Source organism: Copadichromis virginalis, linkage group LG18 (genome assembly GCF_057382275.1).
Source record: "Copadichromis virginalis isolate Kocher_CV1m ecotype Utaka linkage group LG18, C_Virginalis_male_GT1.1, whole genome shotgun sequence".
NCBI lineage: Eukaryota > Metazoa > Chordata > Actinopteri > Cichliformes > Cichlidae > Copadichromis > Copadichromis virginalis.
The window spans coordinates 24,730,584-24,746,894 of NC_140635.1; the positions used below are offsets into that span (position 1 = coordinate 24,730,584).

Below are 16,311 nucleotides of genomic sequence, written 5' to 3' on the forward strand. Positions count from 1 at the left end.
TTGTAGTCTTGGACTTTCCAGTCCTCTGGAAATTCATTTATTTCAAGCACTGTTGAGACAAGAGAATAACAGACAATGTCACACCAGTCTGCACCAGATACCCACATGGTAGGCATTTCACAAAGGGCAGTTTGCCACGTAGAGACAAGGGGGTTGAGTGGTGATGGTGGTGGGGCACACCAATACAAAAACACAAGTGAAAAATGTGAAGGGTGGGGGCTGTTACAGTGAATTTGTCATACACATGAACGCACAAGCCGATCAGACACAAGGAGTTCACTCTGACGCTTCATTTGATGCAAAATGGGCTGCTGCTCAGACCTGTGCCTGATTTATAAAAGTTTAACAGGGTGACCCAACAAAAGTCATGGGATACTACAATGAAAAATAAAGCAATTCAACACTAAGAACATATTAAAATGTATATTGCATCAGAAATTTAGTGATAAAACGCACATACACACATTTCTCCCTAAAGTACAGTGAAAAAAGGTCTACGTTTTCATTCACACAACATAACCTTTATCCAAGGTTCAATATGCTGAAATTCTTTGAGAAATCCTTATTTAAATCTCCCTTGACTGCAAAACATAGATGTGAACCTTCACAAAAAGAGGAACAATCAACAAATTCCTCTTCTCTAACCACTTTGATTTTTTTTAGTTGCCAATCCAAACAGTTCTTGGGAGTAAAACAATACTACTAATAAAACAAAAAACAAAACAAAAACAAGAACAGGATTAGAATTTTTTTTTTTTAAAGTAAAAACTAGTTAAAGAGTACATAATGGAAAACCAAATACCATTTGTTTATATCTCACCGTAAAAAACAAATTTTTAAAGCTGAAAGCCTCAAATTCAAGAATTCAAGGCCTATCCAACAAAACTTCCAAGCTCTCAAACAGAGTAAAACCGTGGAGATTTACTGGGATGTAAAAGATGCACAACTCTTTACAGTCAATCGCAACTTGGGATTAAAGCCATGCCACTTAACTCACATCTTACACGAGTCCATCCACCCTTACATTTCACTGATAGCTGTTATAAGGTCCACCATTGTTTATATGATATACAACAGCATAGGTAATTAGTACTGCAACAAGACTGTTTCCATATCAAAATATACAAAAAGGAGATTACCACTGAATCATTCCTTCATCCACCCAGGGCCTCAGGTCTGCCTCTCCTGCGCCTTCCCTCTCTTTTTTCCCCATACAATAATTTAACAGATTCCACTGAAGTCCACCCACATATTTGCATTGAAATGTAAACATTCATCCATAAAACACATAAAAAAACAAAACAAAAAAAACAGCCAAGTGAGCCAGATTTGTTTGTTGCATCCACTGTACAATTTCTGAATCCCACAGAGAAAGAGATCACCCTGAAATATAAATGTACTCTCACTGTTACACGGCAGCTATGACTTGTGCAAACACTTCTGCTAGACTACGCTTGTAAGGAGCTGGACGGAGGTTAGGTTCACAAAGGTATCGGAGGTCGGATGCAGCAGCCGGGAAGGTAGCCACTAAGCTTTATCTACACACCTGCGTGTTGATCAGGTTATAATTTAAACAACTTACAGACGGGTGGCAGCACGGATACAAAAAAACAAAAAACAAAAAACAGGACAGCCAGTGGCGGTAGACCCAAGCATACATGAGGCTTCTTATGTACAACTACAGTACCTATTATTAAGCTAAACCATGCTTTGGCGCCACAGCTTAGCTGACAACTGTTGCAATGTTGTTATTTTTCCTTTTGTCCCGATTTGTACATGCGTCGAGAAACAATGACTCCGAATCGTCACGATCACAATCCGCATGATAGATTTCTTCAGAGAGGCAGCAAAAAACGTGTTATGGAACTTTTTAGCATATACAGTGCAGGATGAGCACTACAGTCTGTATATGAAACAACATCCCGTTACACACGCACGCACACACACACACAACAGTATATAAAAAAAAGAATCATATGAATATTGCAATATTGACTAATATTATCTTTGTTTTCCCTCCACACCTACTAAGACTACACTGAGAAGTTGTTGCCTGGCTTTTCTCCTGTGCACTTCCTAAAATTAGAACAGCTGAAGCGTCCGAGGCATTTATAGCAACTTAAAAAACAAACAAACAAACAAATTAAAAAACAACAAAACAAAAACAAATAATCATTAAAAAGTCATAAATAAGTTTCTTCGTTTAAAACAACAAATATTTATAATTACATCCGTTAGAGGCGCCACAGTGATTTGAGAACCGAGAGAGAAATCGAGCAACTCTGAAGTAAACTTCGTTTGGCAGTCATTAATCTGTTAACAGTGTTGGAGGATGCGTGTGGTACTGAGAAATGCAGACTCTTTGTTTCTGTGATGATGTGGGACTTGGTCACAGTTTTCTGGACACATGCAAGGCCTTTAAATGCAAGTACGATAGCAGGTCAAAGCCTCATCTTCTCTGACCTGTGATCCCTGCAAAATAGAACTGAACAACTAACGCCCTTCTTTGTCTTTTGACTTGGTTTTCTGCGGTGTGGTACCCTGTGATCCCAGCTTGCTGCTGGGTTCCGACTGTGACGAGTTGATCCAGGATGCCTTGAACGCCTTTGACTGTGTGACAGGAAGTGTGGGGCTTAGAGCCGCCTCCTCCAAGTCGTCAAAGTTCACTTCCTGGACCGCCTCCTGTTTCTTGAAGGAGTCTCTGCGCTCTGATAGAGCCAGCTTCCTCATCACCACCATCTCTTTTGAGTGGTTGTTGGTGCTGCGCTGTTGTGGCAAGGCAGCAGAGCGGTGGTGATCGCTGCCTCCGCTGGCTGTGTCCTGGTGGCCTCTCTGCCCTCCAATGTGTAGGCCCTGGCGGCCGTGCTCGCCTACGCAAACAAACCCTGTAGCTTTGTCTCCCTCTAGGTCCTCCAGCCCCTCTCCCTCAGACAAGGGCACCTCCATAGTGTGACGTCGGGTGCTGTAAGCCTTCCTATCTCCGTGGTAACCCCCAGTCATCTTGTCACCAGTCAGTTTCTCTGCTGACTGAACTCTCTTGAGCAGCGGTGAGCGCGGCGGTTCTGCGCTGCGAGGACGCACAGAATGACGAGCGATTGTAGGAGGTGACAAAGTCTTGCCGTGAAAACTGTGCAGGGACTTGGGGTGACTTGGGAGGCTAGATGGCGAGCATTGAGGAGAAAGAGATTGGGGTGGTGGGATACAGGCCAGAGGCGAAGGAGGGATGCTGCTGGTGGACTTGCAACGACCAGCTTTCGTGTAGCGACCCAAGACGTGAAGAGAACTGGGACGAGCCTGCGGTACGGGCGAGTTTGGAGAGCTGGAGCAAGGAGAAGAACTTGAATCTAACAAAACAAAAAAAAAAAAAAGAGTTTAGATTTAGTGGATACACTTCCTCCAGAAAGAGACAACTACATCACTACAAGAACGATTGTCCTCTTCTCTCACCTCCAGAGTGGTCAGGGGCTGGGGAGCGACAAGGTGTTGAAGGCCCAGGAGAGAGGCTTTGTGTTGGTGAGCCAGAGAGGCTGTCACTAGATGATTGGTGGAACCCCGAAGAGAAGCTACGACTGCTCTGCATGGGTGGAGGCGGTGTATGCTTAGACAGCTTCTTCAAGATGCTGCGTCGTCTGCTACAAAAGTAAATTAATAAAAAATAAAAAAAATTGTAAAAAAGCAAATTTACATCATTTACATCTGAGACAAGGAGCCAACTCGTGTTACTGTAATGCTAATCAAAGCTTCTCTAGGAGCATCACTCCGTCTCTCTTACAAAAAGCTTTTCGGAGGCTTTAAGGTTTTTAATGCACGAATCAGACTTGCAGAATGAAAAAAAAAAAAATCCTTTTTTTTCCATTTGCCGACTTTATAATTGCAAAATCAGCAAATAGGAACTCTGCTATTTATCTGAGATCTAACATGAGGCTTCAAGGAGGAGTAAAACGTCCAATTCTTCAATATGATTTCATTCTCGCCCGTGTACCTGTCTTGTCCGTCCTTCCTCTTGCTCTTTTTGCTCCGCCGGGCCATCTTGGCCTTGTAGCTCGCTTTTCTAGCAGGTCCAACCTTGATAGAAGTGTTCTCCAGAGCAGTGGTTTGGAGGGTCACCTTGTTGCCACTCTGTCGCAAAAAAATAAAATAAAATAAAAAATTGAAATTTCTATTTAAATTCTTTCTTTAATTTGACAGTTTTAATCTTCCATACATTATAATGATCATTTTAAAAAAGCAACAAAAACCCCCGAAACAAAACACGTTATCCACATACCTTAAGCAAAAGCTCCACCACCTCAGTGTGTACGAGACCCTGGACCGACTCTCCGTTGACGTGAGTGATGAGGTCACCTGCCCTCAATCCTGCCTCGTGTGCAGGACTGCCCTCCTCAACGCACTAGATCCAAACAGACACAACCTCACAATTACTGGTAAAGCAACCATCTAAATGGCTGTTGCTGCGTTTCACCTATGCAATTAGTAAAACTAGTGTTTTTGGTTTACTTAGTTTAAACTTGTTGTGTGAAAAAAATGCCATGTATAGCAACAAAGTATCACGGCAGCATAAAGGTTTCATAAATAAAGGTATGCTTCTTGAAGAAATTTAAGAGAGGTCGCTGAGTCTGCTGACTTGATTTCATCAGTCAGCTTGTCCTACAGCTTCAGGGCTCTGACAGTGAGTGCACAATTAAAATTTTCAACCCCACCTCAGGACCAGATGAGAGTCAAGCGTTTGTGAATGTTAAGGTATATACAGACTCATATGAATCTAATTAGAGCATCTCTGAACCTTGAAGCAGACCATAGTGGGTGCCACTCCTGTTCCTGAACAGAAAACTGAGGCTACAATTCACACAGGTTTACCAAAACTGGCCAACAGAAGATTGGAAAAATGTTGGGAGATGAGTCTCAATTTCTGCTGCAACGTTCAGATGGTTGACAAAGCATCGATCCATCATGCCTTATAATAACGGTTCAGTGTGGTGTAATGGTGTGGGGAATATTTTTTTGGCTGCTTGGGCCTCTTAGTACTGACTAAGCATCGTTTACATGCAGCAGCCTGTCTGAGTATTGTTGTTGACCATGTCCATCATATTATGACCACAGAGTTCTCCTATAAAGTGAAAGGCTATGAAGAAGCTTTTATAAAGGCTTTTTTTTTTAAAAGAGTGAGGAGGGTCAATTTTTGGGGTTCTATGAGTCTGACTATTGGCTTTCTGGTTGAGTGAAGCAGCTGTTGTCAAATCACGAGAATGTAAACCGAATCATACCAAATTGCATAAGCTTTGTTTAAAACCTCAGTTCAGTAAAAGAAAAAGTTTGACATGTTCCAACAGGAAACCAGCAGATGGCACAATTTCTTTGCCATGTGCTGGAAACTATTTTGAGTCATTTGGTTTTAAATTATACCTACGCATACCTAAAAACTAGCAAACAGTCTCTCAGTGTTTGCATGTTGCTGAGCTTGGTGATGCTGATTTCACTCATTTTTAGGGCCAGCGCAGAAAAAGAGGCCATAAAGTTATTTAAACATCTATGCTTTTGATTCCCAATATAGTATAAATCTAGTCAGTACCAGATAAGATCACATACCCAGACCATGTGATGAACGGTGTAGACGTCACTGTCTCCCATGTAGACTCTGATGGCTCGCAGCGCAAACCCAAACCTTTTCCCAGAGCTGTGGATAACCACCGGAGGCCTGAGGCAGCTGACATTGACGGACAGATCGCGGCTGGGAGACGAGTCTCTGGACGAGGGGTTGGATGATAAGGACAAAGAAGATTTGGGGCTCGTAGGAGGACCTCCTGAGTCATCTAGTTAGGAGCAGAAGAGAAGCAGGAAGAAACACAGCTGAGTCTTTATAAAGTGTAAGCACTACTGTTTTTAAAATGCTGCATCCAGTAATTAAAACCAAACAAACACTGTTCTAATCTTGACTTCAATATAAATAATGTGTTTTACAATATTTACAATAATTACACAATATTAGGCTGTAGAGGGCACTGTGAATACATGAACACTCGTTTCTTGTCACCATTTTCTTTTAATTCCAAACACTTTCTATAATGCATTCATCCTGCAAAGATACCTGGGGTAATGATGAGTGAAAGGCCAGAGACTGATGCAGACTTGGGGACTTTTCCAGAGGGGGACCTGGGTTTCTCTGGGGTCTCTAACTGATGTGCGATGCGTCGAGATGCCCCCCTCCTGAAGGATGGCCTCGTACCTGTGCTGTTGCTCCGGAGACGGATGCGGCGCAGGTTGGAAACCATCCCATCTACAATAGTGGGTACAATGTGTGAGTACTAGTGTTTCACAGCAGCAAAAAAAAAAAAAGTAGATAAGGTAGTTTCTGCATTTATTATACTCTTACCCTCCTCATCAGCAGGGATGGCAACTCGAGGCATGATGTCAAAGCTCTGGGTGTTGTTCATTACCAGTGGGCTGGTGCTGCGTTCCGACTGTGAGGAGCTGGATGACGCACGTGGACGGAGACTGAGAAAGATAAAGGTAAAATGCAGGTCCAATAAAAATGCAGATTTTAGCTAAGTTTCTCTTTTAGAAATTGGGCAGTAAACAACAGTTTCCTTCCTAACTACACAATAAATGTCTTTCAACAATAAAAACAAGAAGAACTGCCACTACGTTTTTTTAAAAAGTGCATTACTTATAGGGCTGCAACGAGTCACTGAGTAATGTGAATGATTCAATTATTTTAAATTTAAAAAAAAAAAATGCTTGACGCACATTCTTTGCTTCGATGCACACGGCTCTGTGGTAAACGATTTAACATTTAACAAAAGTGTTTAACATTGATAACACAACAACAACAATAGTGATGATGACACAGTTTAACAAGTTGATACTGAGATGTTGAGCTCAGGTTTAGTGAAAGACAAAAGTGTTTCTAGTGTCCAAAACAGCAGCTCTGTTCCTGTAATCACCATTAAAACCATTACTGGGAAACAGCTAGTGAGAGTCCTTCATTGAAGCACCTGATCAACAAACTCAGACATTAAGAAAGGCCTCTTCATCCACCACCATTTACTTTACACAGCAAAAAAATCAGCTCTAAAGCTACAGAAGTAAAGCTACATTAAAATAGGAAGATGAGCTGAAGGCTGACTCCAGCCGTCCTTTTTATATGGAAGCAGTAAACACTGGGAAGTCTAAAGGGGGGCTTGGGGTGTTCTTATGTCAAGGCTTTTACTAAATTAATGAAATAATCAATAGCTGCAGCCCTAAATATTTTATTCGAAAACTGCAGCAAAATGAGCTTATTTGGTATTTTGTGGTTTTTAATCAATTTTCTTCTTAGATATCCTGTTTCTCTTTTATGGTTTAATGGTTCACTCCATTCAGCACCACACAGGGAGGCTTCAGTAAACGCTGAATGGATATATCACTTGTGTTTACACCCGTGGGCAATGTAAAGGCCTCCATCTGACATGCATGCAAGAAAACATCCAACTGGGGGAACTTTAGAATGGCTCATTGGTTTAATACAAAACGACGTGAAAAGACCTCTATAAAATTTGCCCTTTTGAAATAGGAAACGCTTCAACCCAATACGAGAGACTATTATATTTTGTGAATACAGAGAGGGCTGTGATAGTTTTGTTCTCATAATAAGGACATCACTCTCCCTTGTTCCATGCTCTCACCTCCCCCTGTGTCCATCTGCCCTCTTGTCTGCACTCGCCAAATGTTTGTGTCCGTCACCAGGGGAAAGGACTCCCCTGCCCTCCCATCGGTCCTCCTTCTCCTCACTGTGGCTTCGGTCTGATGACGACAGGCTCAGGTTGGATGGAGTGGAGGTGGACAGGTGCTCTGTGCTGCTGTACACCTGGAGTTTAAGAGGAAAAAGGTGGCATGGATTAAAGAAGAAGGGTTTTTTTTTTTATATCCTACAAATAACCAGAGGTATTTCATTAACCAAATTACAACACCAAAACAAAAAGTCTTGCTTTGTTCCATGAGCCAGGTATTAATATTGATTATAACTCATGGGTAGTAACGAGTACCTTGCTGAAGCGGTGGGCTACAGAGGAGAACTGTCGTAGCTCCAGAGATGATTCATCATCATTTGTTTCATCGTCATCTGAGCCCAGATGACAGTATCGCTCTGATCGGGCTGGAGGGAAACATGGTGGCATGCAATAAATGATCACAAACTGGGAACAGTTTCCTATCCAAATTAAAACTACCACCATGCTGCATTGCTACAAATTTAGCTCATAAAATCATCCATTTTCTGAGAGCTCATTTCCAAATGAATTTCTCCTCACAGGTTTTTAACAATGCAGTGCATCTACTTCATAAAAGGCCCACAGTCAGTAAATCCACATACTGTCAAAGTAGCTGGTGTCCTCCTCGCTCTCTAACTGTGGGATGAATTCAGCTTTCTGCCTCAGGAGACCATTCCAGTCCAGGCCAAGGAAGAAATTGTGCATCTTTACCTCAGTGGCCCCACCTGGAGAAAGAAGTTATTAAACTCAAATATGGGCATCGAGGTCCCCAGACTTGAGTCTGAGCTTGTCTGATCCCCAGCCAGACTCTTTGTTGCACTGAGGCGCCTTGAGGCATCTGTTGCCATGATTTGGTGCTATATAAATAAAACTTAACTGAATTTCATTCCATTCTCCTGGTCTCTGGCTTTATGCTTATTGTAAAACTAATTTGCTGCTATTTTCTATAAATTCAAGTTAATTAATAAGAAAATTTAAAAACAAGCATTTAGTGCTGTGCAACATAGGATGCAATAAGACATTAAATTTCAAGTCTCAGTCAGGTTTAAATGTCAAGAGTAAAAATGAGTTTTCAAATAACTTAAGTGTAACGGACTGCTTCAAAGTTTACCTGCAGTTACAGCAAAGGCCTGATCTGTGGTTTAACCAGCTTCCCGGTACAACCAAAAGCATCTGGTCAGCTGACCTTAATGATCTTTTGAAAGTGTGCATAATTAAAAGGCCTGAAAAGTAAAGAGGTCCTAACCCATACAGTGACCTAAACACAAACAAAGTGTAAAGAAGTCAAAACAGTGGAAATTTGAAGTCTAAAACATTCAAGTCAGAAAGCTCTAGAGAGCTTATTGATTACTGTGAACTAGTCGACCTCTCTGTCTCTATGGGAGGTCTATGGGAAACAATTTTATCAAGCCTGGTTAATGTAAAATTCTATTAATGAATAATCTGCCAAATAAACACACAGAAGACCTCAAATCCTTCCTTATTCCTGTGCCAACTTTATTTAAACTCTTAAAATTAAATTCCTCCACATGAGGCCTTGTGCAGACTATGACCTCCTGGTAAGACACCCAGTGACACATCTGTCACAAAAAGCATGTTTTTGCCTTTTTCTGGCCACCTCAGAGTCACACTGTCCCGAGGCCCAGAGAAGGTTTTTCATCCATCAGCAATCATGCTGTCACCAACCTGTTCCCAGGCGCTCCAGAGGGTTCTGCCTCAAAAGTCTGGTGATAAGGTCCTGAGCATCAGCTGGCAGGGCATCCTCTCCATCCGGCCAGATAATATCATCTGAACACAGGAGAGAATGCAACGAAGGGAACTAAAGGTATCTACAAAGCCCAGGGGACTGATGTGCCAAAATACAGAGATCTATTGCAGAATTTTGAGCGAGAGGATGACAAATGGATTGGATTTACGTGTATAAAAATAACTAACTATGAGTTCAATTGAAAGATTTCCTACCATTAACCACTTGACCAAAGAGCTGCTCTGGTGTGTCTCCAAAGAAAGGCACACAGCCCACTAGGAACTCATAAAGGATGATCCCCATGGCCCACCAGTCCACAGGCTTCCCATAGCCCTGCCTCAGGATCACCTCTGGAGCGATATATTCTGGAGTACCACACACCTGTAGACAGGTTTAAAAAAAATAAACAGAGTTAAAGAGAAAAGGCGGATTTTAGAGAAGCTCAAAATCAGAGGAGATGAAAAAAAAAGACAAGCGAGAAGAGACAAACCTGCTTGTCAATGAATTCTCTGGTATCCTTTTCAATGTGTCCTTCATACAAGTTGGTTGTCATGTTCATTAGGCCAATCTTTGAAAGTCCAAAGTCTGTCAGTTTAATATGTCCCATGGAGGTGATCAGCAAACTACAAAGGAAGTAAGCACAGAAATGTTTCATGTTACATCAAATGCTTGCCCTCAAAGCACTGGAATTTCATCTTTAGAGAAAAAAAAATATCAAAGACTCAAAGTTTGAAAATATTCTGCTCTATCTTCAGAAAGATTCCATCTCCCTACAGATCACTGCAAGTTTAAAAATGATGAAAGCTTTTAAGTTATTTAGCGCTGCCTTAAGGCGTTCACAAGAAATATGGGGGAGGGGGGAAGGAATAAGAATATTCTCCTTGTTCATCCGTTTGCCTGACTCACTTGTCAGGTTTGAGGTCTCTGTGTACAATGCCGTAGTTGTGAAGGTACTCTAAAGCCAAGACAGTCTCAGCAAAATACATCCTGGCCATGTCCACAGGCAGAGGCCCACCGATATTCTTCAACAGATTGGCACAATCTCCACCTTAAAAACACAAATGAGGCCACCATGAAAAACGCTTTCAGGTCAGGTGACTTAGACTTAAAGGTGTACCTTGTATGGTAGATATATAAGAGCTTGGTGTGCATGTGTCTCTATGTGTCTACAGTCTGAACCAACTGTACCTTCCACATATTCCATAACCATGCACAGGTGCCTCCGTGTCTCAAAAGAGCAGAACATGGAAACCACAAATGGGTTTTCAGCAAAGGTGAGGATGTCTCGCTCTACGAACACCTGTTGGATTTGATTTCTAAGGATCAGATTCTGCCTGTAGATCTTCTTCATAGCAAAACGCTGACGAGTGTCTTTGTGGCGCACCAGAAATACGGCCCTGTGTAAGAGAACAGAGGCAAAAGGAAGGGGAGAGGCAGTGACAACACAAAGAGAGACAGAATAAATAATCAGCAATCATCAACAAAGAAAGCAGGGAGATAATACAAAGAAAATCAATTGTGGGAATCACATAGTGGTAAATATCAGTTCAGACTGGAAATGAAACTGCCCTGACTAATTCCAGCCTGAACACAAAAATACTACAAAAACACATCCACATTTTAGTTTCCACTTTTATTTAGATCTCTGTGGTTCTTGGTGCGACTGACTCAGTCAAACGCAAACAAAGAAGTCTGTCTTACTCACCCATAGGCGCCGTTGCTAATGAGCTTTATAGTCTCAAAGTCGCTTTCCAGTGGTTTCCTACGAGGAGGGGTGCAGGCTGCACGGTTCTGAATCACGCAAATCCCAACGAGAGAGAAAGAGAAAGGGGGAGAGGAAAAAAATTACAGCTGCTGTGTTACTTTTGGAGAATTTTTTTCATGTTAACGAGAGCTCCATTTATCACTTAAATAGCATTGAATCAAGAATAATCTGCATGCTCTGCCAAATGGCATTTAATATTTCTTTGGTGCATATGCCACAGCCGTCAAGTTCGTCACCCACCACAGTTAATCCTGTCACAGACACAATTCAGCTCTGCTTTATCAACTGGAGCATCTTTTATGCACGCAACACAAATTGCTAGAGAAAAATGATTTAAAAAACAAAAAAACAACAACAACAACAATGATGCAAAGAGTATGCCAAATCCACACAGTGAAAGGCTGAAGGCTGGGATTTTGGGAACCTGCTAATACATCCAGTGCTGTGGAAAGGTATTTGCCTATTCCAAACTTCTTAGGTTTTTCACATATGCGTCACACTTCAATGTTTCAGATCAAACAAATTTTAATATTAAACAAAGACAAGCCAAATTTTCTTAATTATGATTTCATTCATTCATTCATTAAGAAGAAAAAAAAAAACTATCCAAACTTGCCTGGACTGTATTTATTAAAAAAAAAAAAAAAAAAAAAAAAAAAAAAGGCTGTTATTGAGCCATTCGGAGGTGGACTAGCTGGTGTGTTTTGAATCATTGTGCTGGTACATAACCTAGGTGATCTTTGGTTTACGCCATGAACTAATGGCCAGACACCCTCCTTCAGGATTTTCTGGTAGAATCTCTTCATTATTGTTGAATGATAACCTCTGACCTTAACTGAGGCAACTGAGGATTGGATGTTTTTAGATGATGTTCTAGTTTTTTTTGTGATAAGTCCTCAATGCAGGTCACTCCTGGGAACGTTCACCATTGTTCCAAGTTTTCTCCATTGTGGATAATGGCTCACACTGTGGTTCACTTTGGCAAACTTTCCAAACTAGCAGATGTCAGTGACTTTTTTTCCCCTCGACTGTTTCTTTAAATCGTGACACGATGTGCCCGTCTCATTTTGATGGACAGCTTCTATTTAAGTGATCTTTTTGATTCAGCAGGTCTGGTCGTAACCAGGCCTGAATGTAGCTTGTGAAATGAAATTCAGTTTTTCAAAAAAAATGTGGTTAATCAGTTAATTTATTATTTAAGGAGGCAATTACTTTTTCACAGAGGGTTAGGTAGGTTTAGAAGTGTTTAGTAATAAAATTTCTTTGATGATCATTTATGTGTGACAGATATGGAAAAAAACCCTAAGAAATCAACACCGTATCAACAAAGGTTGCCACTCGGTGACTTAAAAACTAGTAAGACAATCTTAAAGCAAATAAATCTAATCTAAAGGATGTGGAATATTTTTAAAATACGTGAGACATGAGCGCCATCTGTTCTTCCTGGGTCACTTTAGGGTTCACTGTATGCATTTGGTAACCGTTTAATGTAAGCTTATACCTGTGCAGATGTTGCCTCTCCAGTGTCATCAGACTCTCTGCTCGCTGATCTGTGAATCGGGCTAGTATGCTCCAAATGAACCATCTCTGTAACGGCAGCAGACAAAACAGATCCAACTTTATTAAACGCCAGTGCGAATCAAAGTTAAAAATCACAAAACTGTCACTGTATCTTACGAGATTAGTTCACAATGATTTATTTAAGCTAACTGCATTAGGGTTTTCAAATTTATCTGAAGTAAGCAATAATGAGATAGAAATATATATATATTTTTTAAATCTGCACCTTCCAGGGGGTCTCTGGTAAGGCCCAGCTGGCTGATTATGTATCTGGGAATATCAGTTTTGATGCCTTGTCCTACTTTAGCTTGACCCTCTGCAGCCTCCAAACGTTGGTAAAACTCCTCTGGATCAAACTCCTGGATTCAAAATATAAAAAATAAAGGAAAGACAGTTCAGGTTTCACTCAAATATACATTACTTTGTTGACATAATATGTAGAAAAGCTTCAACTACTACATCGGGAAACGATGGATCAAACATTGTAATACAATTAAAAATGCTGAAAAATGACAGAAAAATGTTTCTGCTCCAATCTGGGCTTTTTTTCTGGCCTGGAAAACTGGAGCATCACTGGCACCTTACTAACAACAGACCCAGGCTAGCAAGGTGAACTTGGCTTAGTAAACAGTAAGCTGGGTTATTATTACTGCACAAACTAATCGCTACTACAAGATGTCAACATCATGTATGAGTCAACTTTCACGCATGCATCTAAGCTGATGGACATAGTGTTATTACGTCACTCGTAAAGCTGTGATTATTACTGCGTCTGTCATTGAGTCTTACCAGACACTCCAACAGCCTGGCAGGCCTGGAGATGATGATGAGAATCTTCTTGACCAGTTTGGTGATGATGGTCACCTCCTCGCTCTCTGAGCGCTCATACGCCTGAACAGAACAAATAGTGATGTGATTATTATAGTGACCTAATCCATTTGACACAAGCCATGAGCCACCACAACTCATCCAAAGAAGCTGTCTGCACTTGTCGGGTGATATTTTTAGCATCCATTTCATCCCCTTACATTGTCTGGTGGTGATTCAAGGGCTGGTATTTCAACATGTTGAATCAATACTCACTGCATGCTCTGCCAGGCTTATAAATAATGGAAAAACATTTGACTTTTTAACACTCATTCTTGCTTATCTAAATCCAACAGCGCTTTGATCAAACAGCAGGTTCAGAAAGTGTATGATAGAGGTGGTGAAACAGTCAGAGGAGCGATTATTCAGCAGTCAGTTTAAAACAAACTCTTGCCCTGCTAAACACAGAAAAATCCACTCTAAAAAAAATTGTAAACACCTTTATGAAAAAGCAACACTAGCAAGCAACTCAACATATGCATTTTAGCATGTGGAGAAGGGTCAAAACAATTTCTGTGGCCACAAAGAATATACTAATTAAAGAAATTATTATATGACAAAATAATCATTTAAACCACTGTTTTGCTGTAGAATACACAATCATTACAAAACTGAACACTTGACCACTGCACACCCCTATGTAATAACACAAAATACAGAACATTATTGACGGATGGAGTGGAATCAGCAGAATATTAACAGAGGAAATGGGCCTTTTCATTTCAATGTTCAGTGTCCTCAGTGCTGCTATAGTACAGCATGCAATGTCCCAGAGGGCAACCTGAGCTACCAACAATAACACCAGCTAGAAACATCTTAGAAAGAACCAACACTCCCTGACTGTTTGAAAAAGAAAAGAAGAGAAAAAAAATTCTCTGTATGAAAAAGATGAAAAATCATTTACTAAAGATGAGAGACACCCACCTCATGCAACAGCTTCTCCAATTTCTCCTGCAGCTCCATGAAGTACCTGGAGGTCACCAGGCCATTCTGGGACTTGTCCAGACAGTCTCTGGCGAGCTCCACCAGCTGGTGCTGAATGAATCCAAGCACACCATCAGCCAGGGGCAGAGCGGTGTCCGGGGAACACTCTGCAATGATGTCGAGCAGCCGACCCTCCATCTGGGCCGTCGCCTGGGAAACAAAAATGAAAGCCTTCGTTTAAACCAGTACTGCATACATTTCTAATCCATTTAGTGAGCAGTTGAAGATTTTAACTTTGATTATGAGACTTTCACACAGAAAGGGAGCTACCTTAGGGAAACGTTCTTTATAGACGTGATTCATCATGACAATCTCATTGTCAAACACCCCACAGGTCCGTCCAGGGCTTCACAGAAAGAAGACAAAAGGAGAAAAAAACAAAAACCAGATAAAAAATATTACAAATGTCGATATTTTTTTGCACAAATGCCATTAACAAATAATGGAGACCAAACTAAAATAAAATGAAAAACAACTGAACTAAGTGGCAAACTGAACTGATGAAATCAACATTTATATCTTTACTGAACAGCCATACACACAACAAGCTATAACATTTTATGACCACATTAACAATTAAAGTGTTGACTAACATTCTAGGTCATACAAACAGCGTGTTTGACACAATTCAGATCAGGCTCTCATGTTCACCATCCACGACCACACGTGTTGCACCCAGAGGGTTTCGGTTACACGCAGGGGTCTTTTTAAACCCTCCTTACAAGTTCCAAATCAATGTACTGTCAGCACAAATGTTAAAAATAACAGTCCTGGGTGCTCCCTTACACTACGTTGCATACTAAAAATGACAATAATGTCAATATGCGACATGAACTTAACTTGTTCTGGGTAACCACAACAGTTGCACACGCGGTATGAATTTATTTCAGGGTAATGGAAACTGCTTAGACCACTCGGAACTATTTTGAGGCTGCAAGAAATCCTTTTACGCAACTTGTAGAGCAAATTTAGAACAACGGCGACACATGTCAATCAGCTGCTGTTGATTTAGATGCATCATTAACAACTATGCAAAGGTCAGGTAAAACCCAAGGGGGAGATTTCTCCCCGGTGTAATTGCTAGAGTTACCCAGATGTACTTATAGAGTATTAGTGTACACATGCAGTGCGAATTACTGCATGTGGCACAGGCATGGACACGTCACCAAAAAAGCAACCACATCAACGGGCTGCCAAAATCCTCCCCAGCCTGTCATAAAAACTCTACAGCAACCTCAAAACAGCCTGCCATTGCAGCTATTCAGAGGGATGAGTCCAGCAATGCCAAGTGATGAGGAAAAGGTTTTATTCTATTCCAGGGGATCACGCACAAATGGCACAGAGGGTTTTTCCAGAGCCACATTAAATAATTATCCCAACATATTCTTTCCAGACAGTATTTAATTTATCTTTTTATAATCATGTGCGAAATATCTCCTGAAAAACCATTAAGCCTACTTTTGTTAGACTGGGCTGGAGTGGCAGCCTCACCAAACAGGGCAGTGCTCATTCACATACAACTTTACAATGTTCTAAAAAGAGCAACTACAACTACTTAAGGTGGCAAGCTTCGTGAGCTTAAACCTTAGCACAGTCTATCCCACATTTGCTGTTTAACTGTTTAACAGGTAAAGTTATTTAAT

The 16,311-nt window shown here is 41.0% G+C and overlaps 1 protein-coding gene across 6 annotated transcripts in view; it reads right to left on the reverse strand.

Moving 5' to 3' along the window:
* mast3a (microtubule associated serine/threonine kinase 3a) overlaps positions 1 to 16,311 on the reverse strand; it is a 30,494-nt gene continuing 14,183 nt past the window's right edge. For all 6 annotated transcript variants that reach the window (XM_085438086.1, XM_085438083.1, XM_085438085.1 and 3 more), the window contains 21 exons: positions 14,939 to 15,014; positions 14,609 to 14,818; positions 13,607 to 13,708; positions 13,044 to 13,176; positions 12,759 to 12,844; positions 11,198 to 11,283; positions 10,681 to 10,889; positions 10,399 to 10,540; positions 9,983 to 10,115; positions 9,708 to 9,873; positions 9,432 to 9,533; positions 8,348 to 8,470; positions 8,022 to 8,131; positions 7,662 to 7,843; positions 6,371 to 6,492; positions 6,086 to 6,274; positions 5,587 to 5,810; positions 4,268 to 4,390; positions 3,983 to 4,119; positions 3,448 to 3,632; positions 1 to 3,344 (listed from right to left, as the gene is read on the reverse strand). In XM_085438086.1, the coding sequence (XP_085294212.1) occupies positions 2,494 to 3,344; positions 3,448 to 3,632; positions 3,983 to 4,119; positions 4,268 to 4,390; positions 5,587 to 5,810; positions 6,086 to 6,274; positions 6,371 to 6,492; positions 7,662 to 7,843; positions 8,022 to 8,131; positions 8,348 to 8,470; positions 9,432 to 9,533; positions 9,708 to 9,873; positions 9,983 to 10,115; positions 10,399 to 10,540; positions 10,681 to 10,889; positions 11,198 to 11,283; positions 12,759 to 12,844; positions 13,044 to 13,176; positions 13,607 to 13,708; positions 14,609 to 14,818; positions 14,939 to 15,014 (3,691 nt within the window). In that variant the 3' untranslated portion in view covers positions 1 to 2,493. The remainder of the gene's footprint in view (positions 3,345 to 3,447; positions 3,633 to 3,982; positions 4,120 to 4,267; positions 4,391 to 5,586; positions 5,811 to 6,085; positions 6,275 to 6,370; positions 6,493 to 7,661; positions 7,844 to 8,021; positions 8,132 to 8,347; positions 8,471 to 9,431; positions 9,534 to 9,707; positions 9,874 to 9,982; positions 10,116 to 10,398; positions 10,541 to 10,680; positions 10,890 to 11,197; positions 11,284 to 12,758; positions 12,845 to 13,043; positions 13,177 to 13,606; positions 13,709 to 14,608; positions 14,819 to 14,938; positions 15,015 to 16,311) is intronic.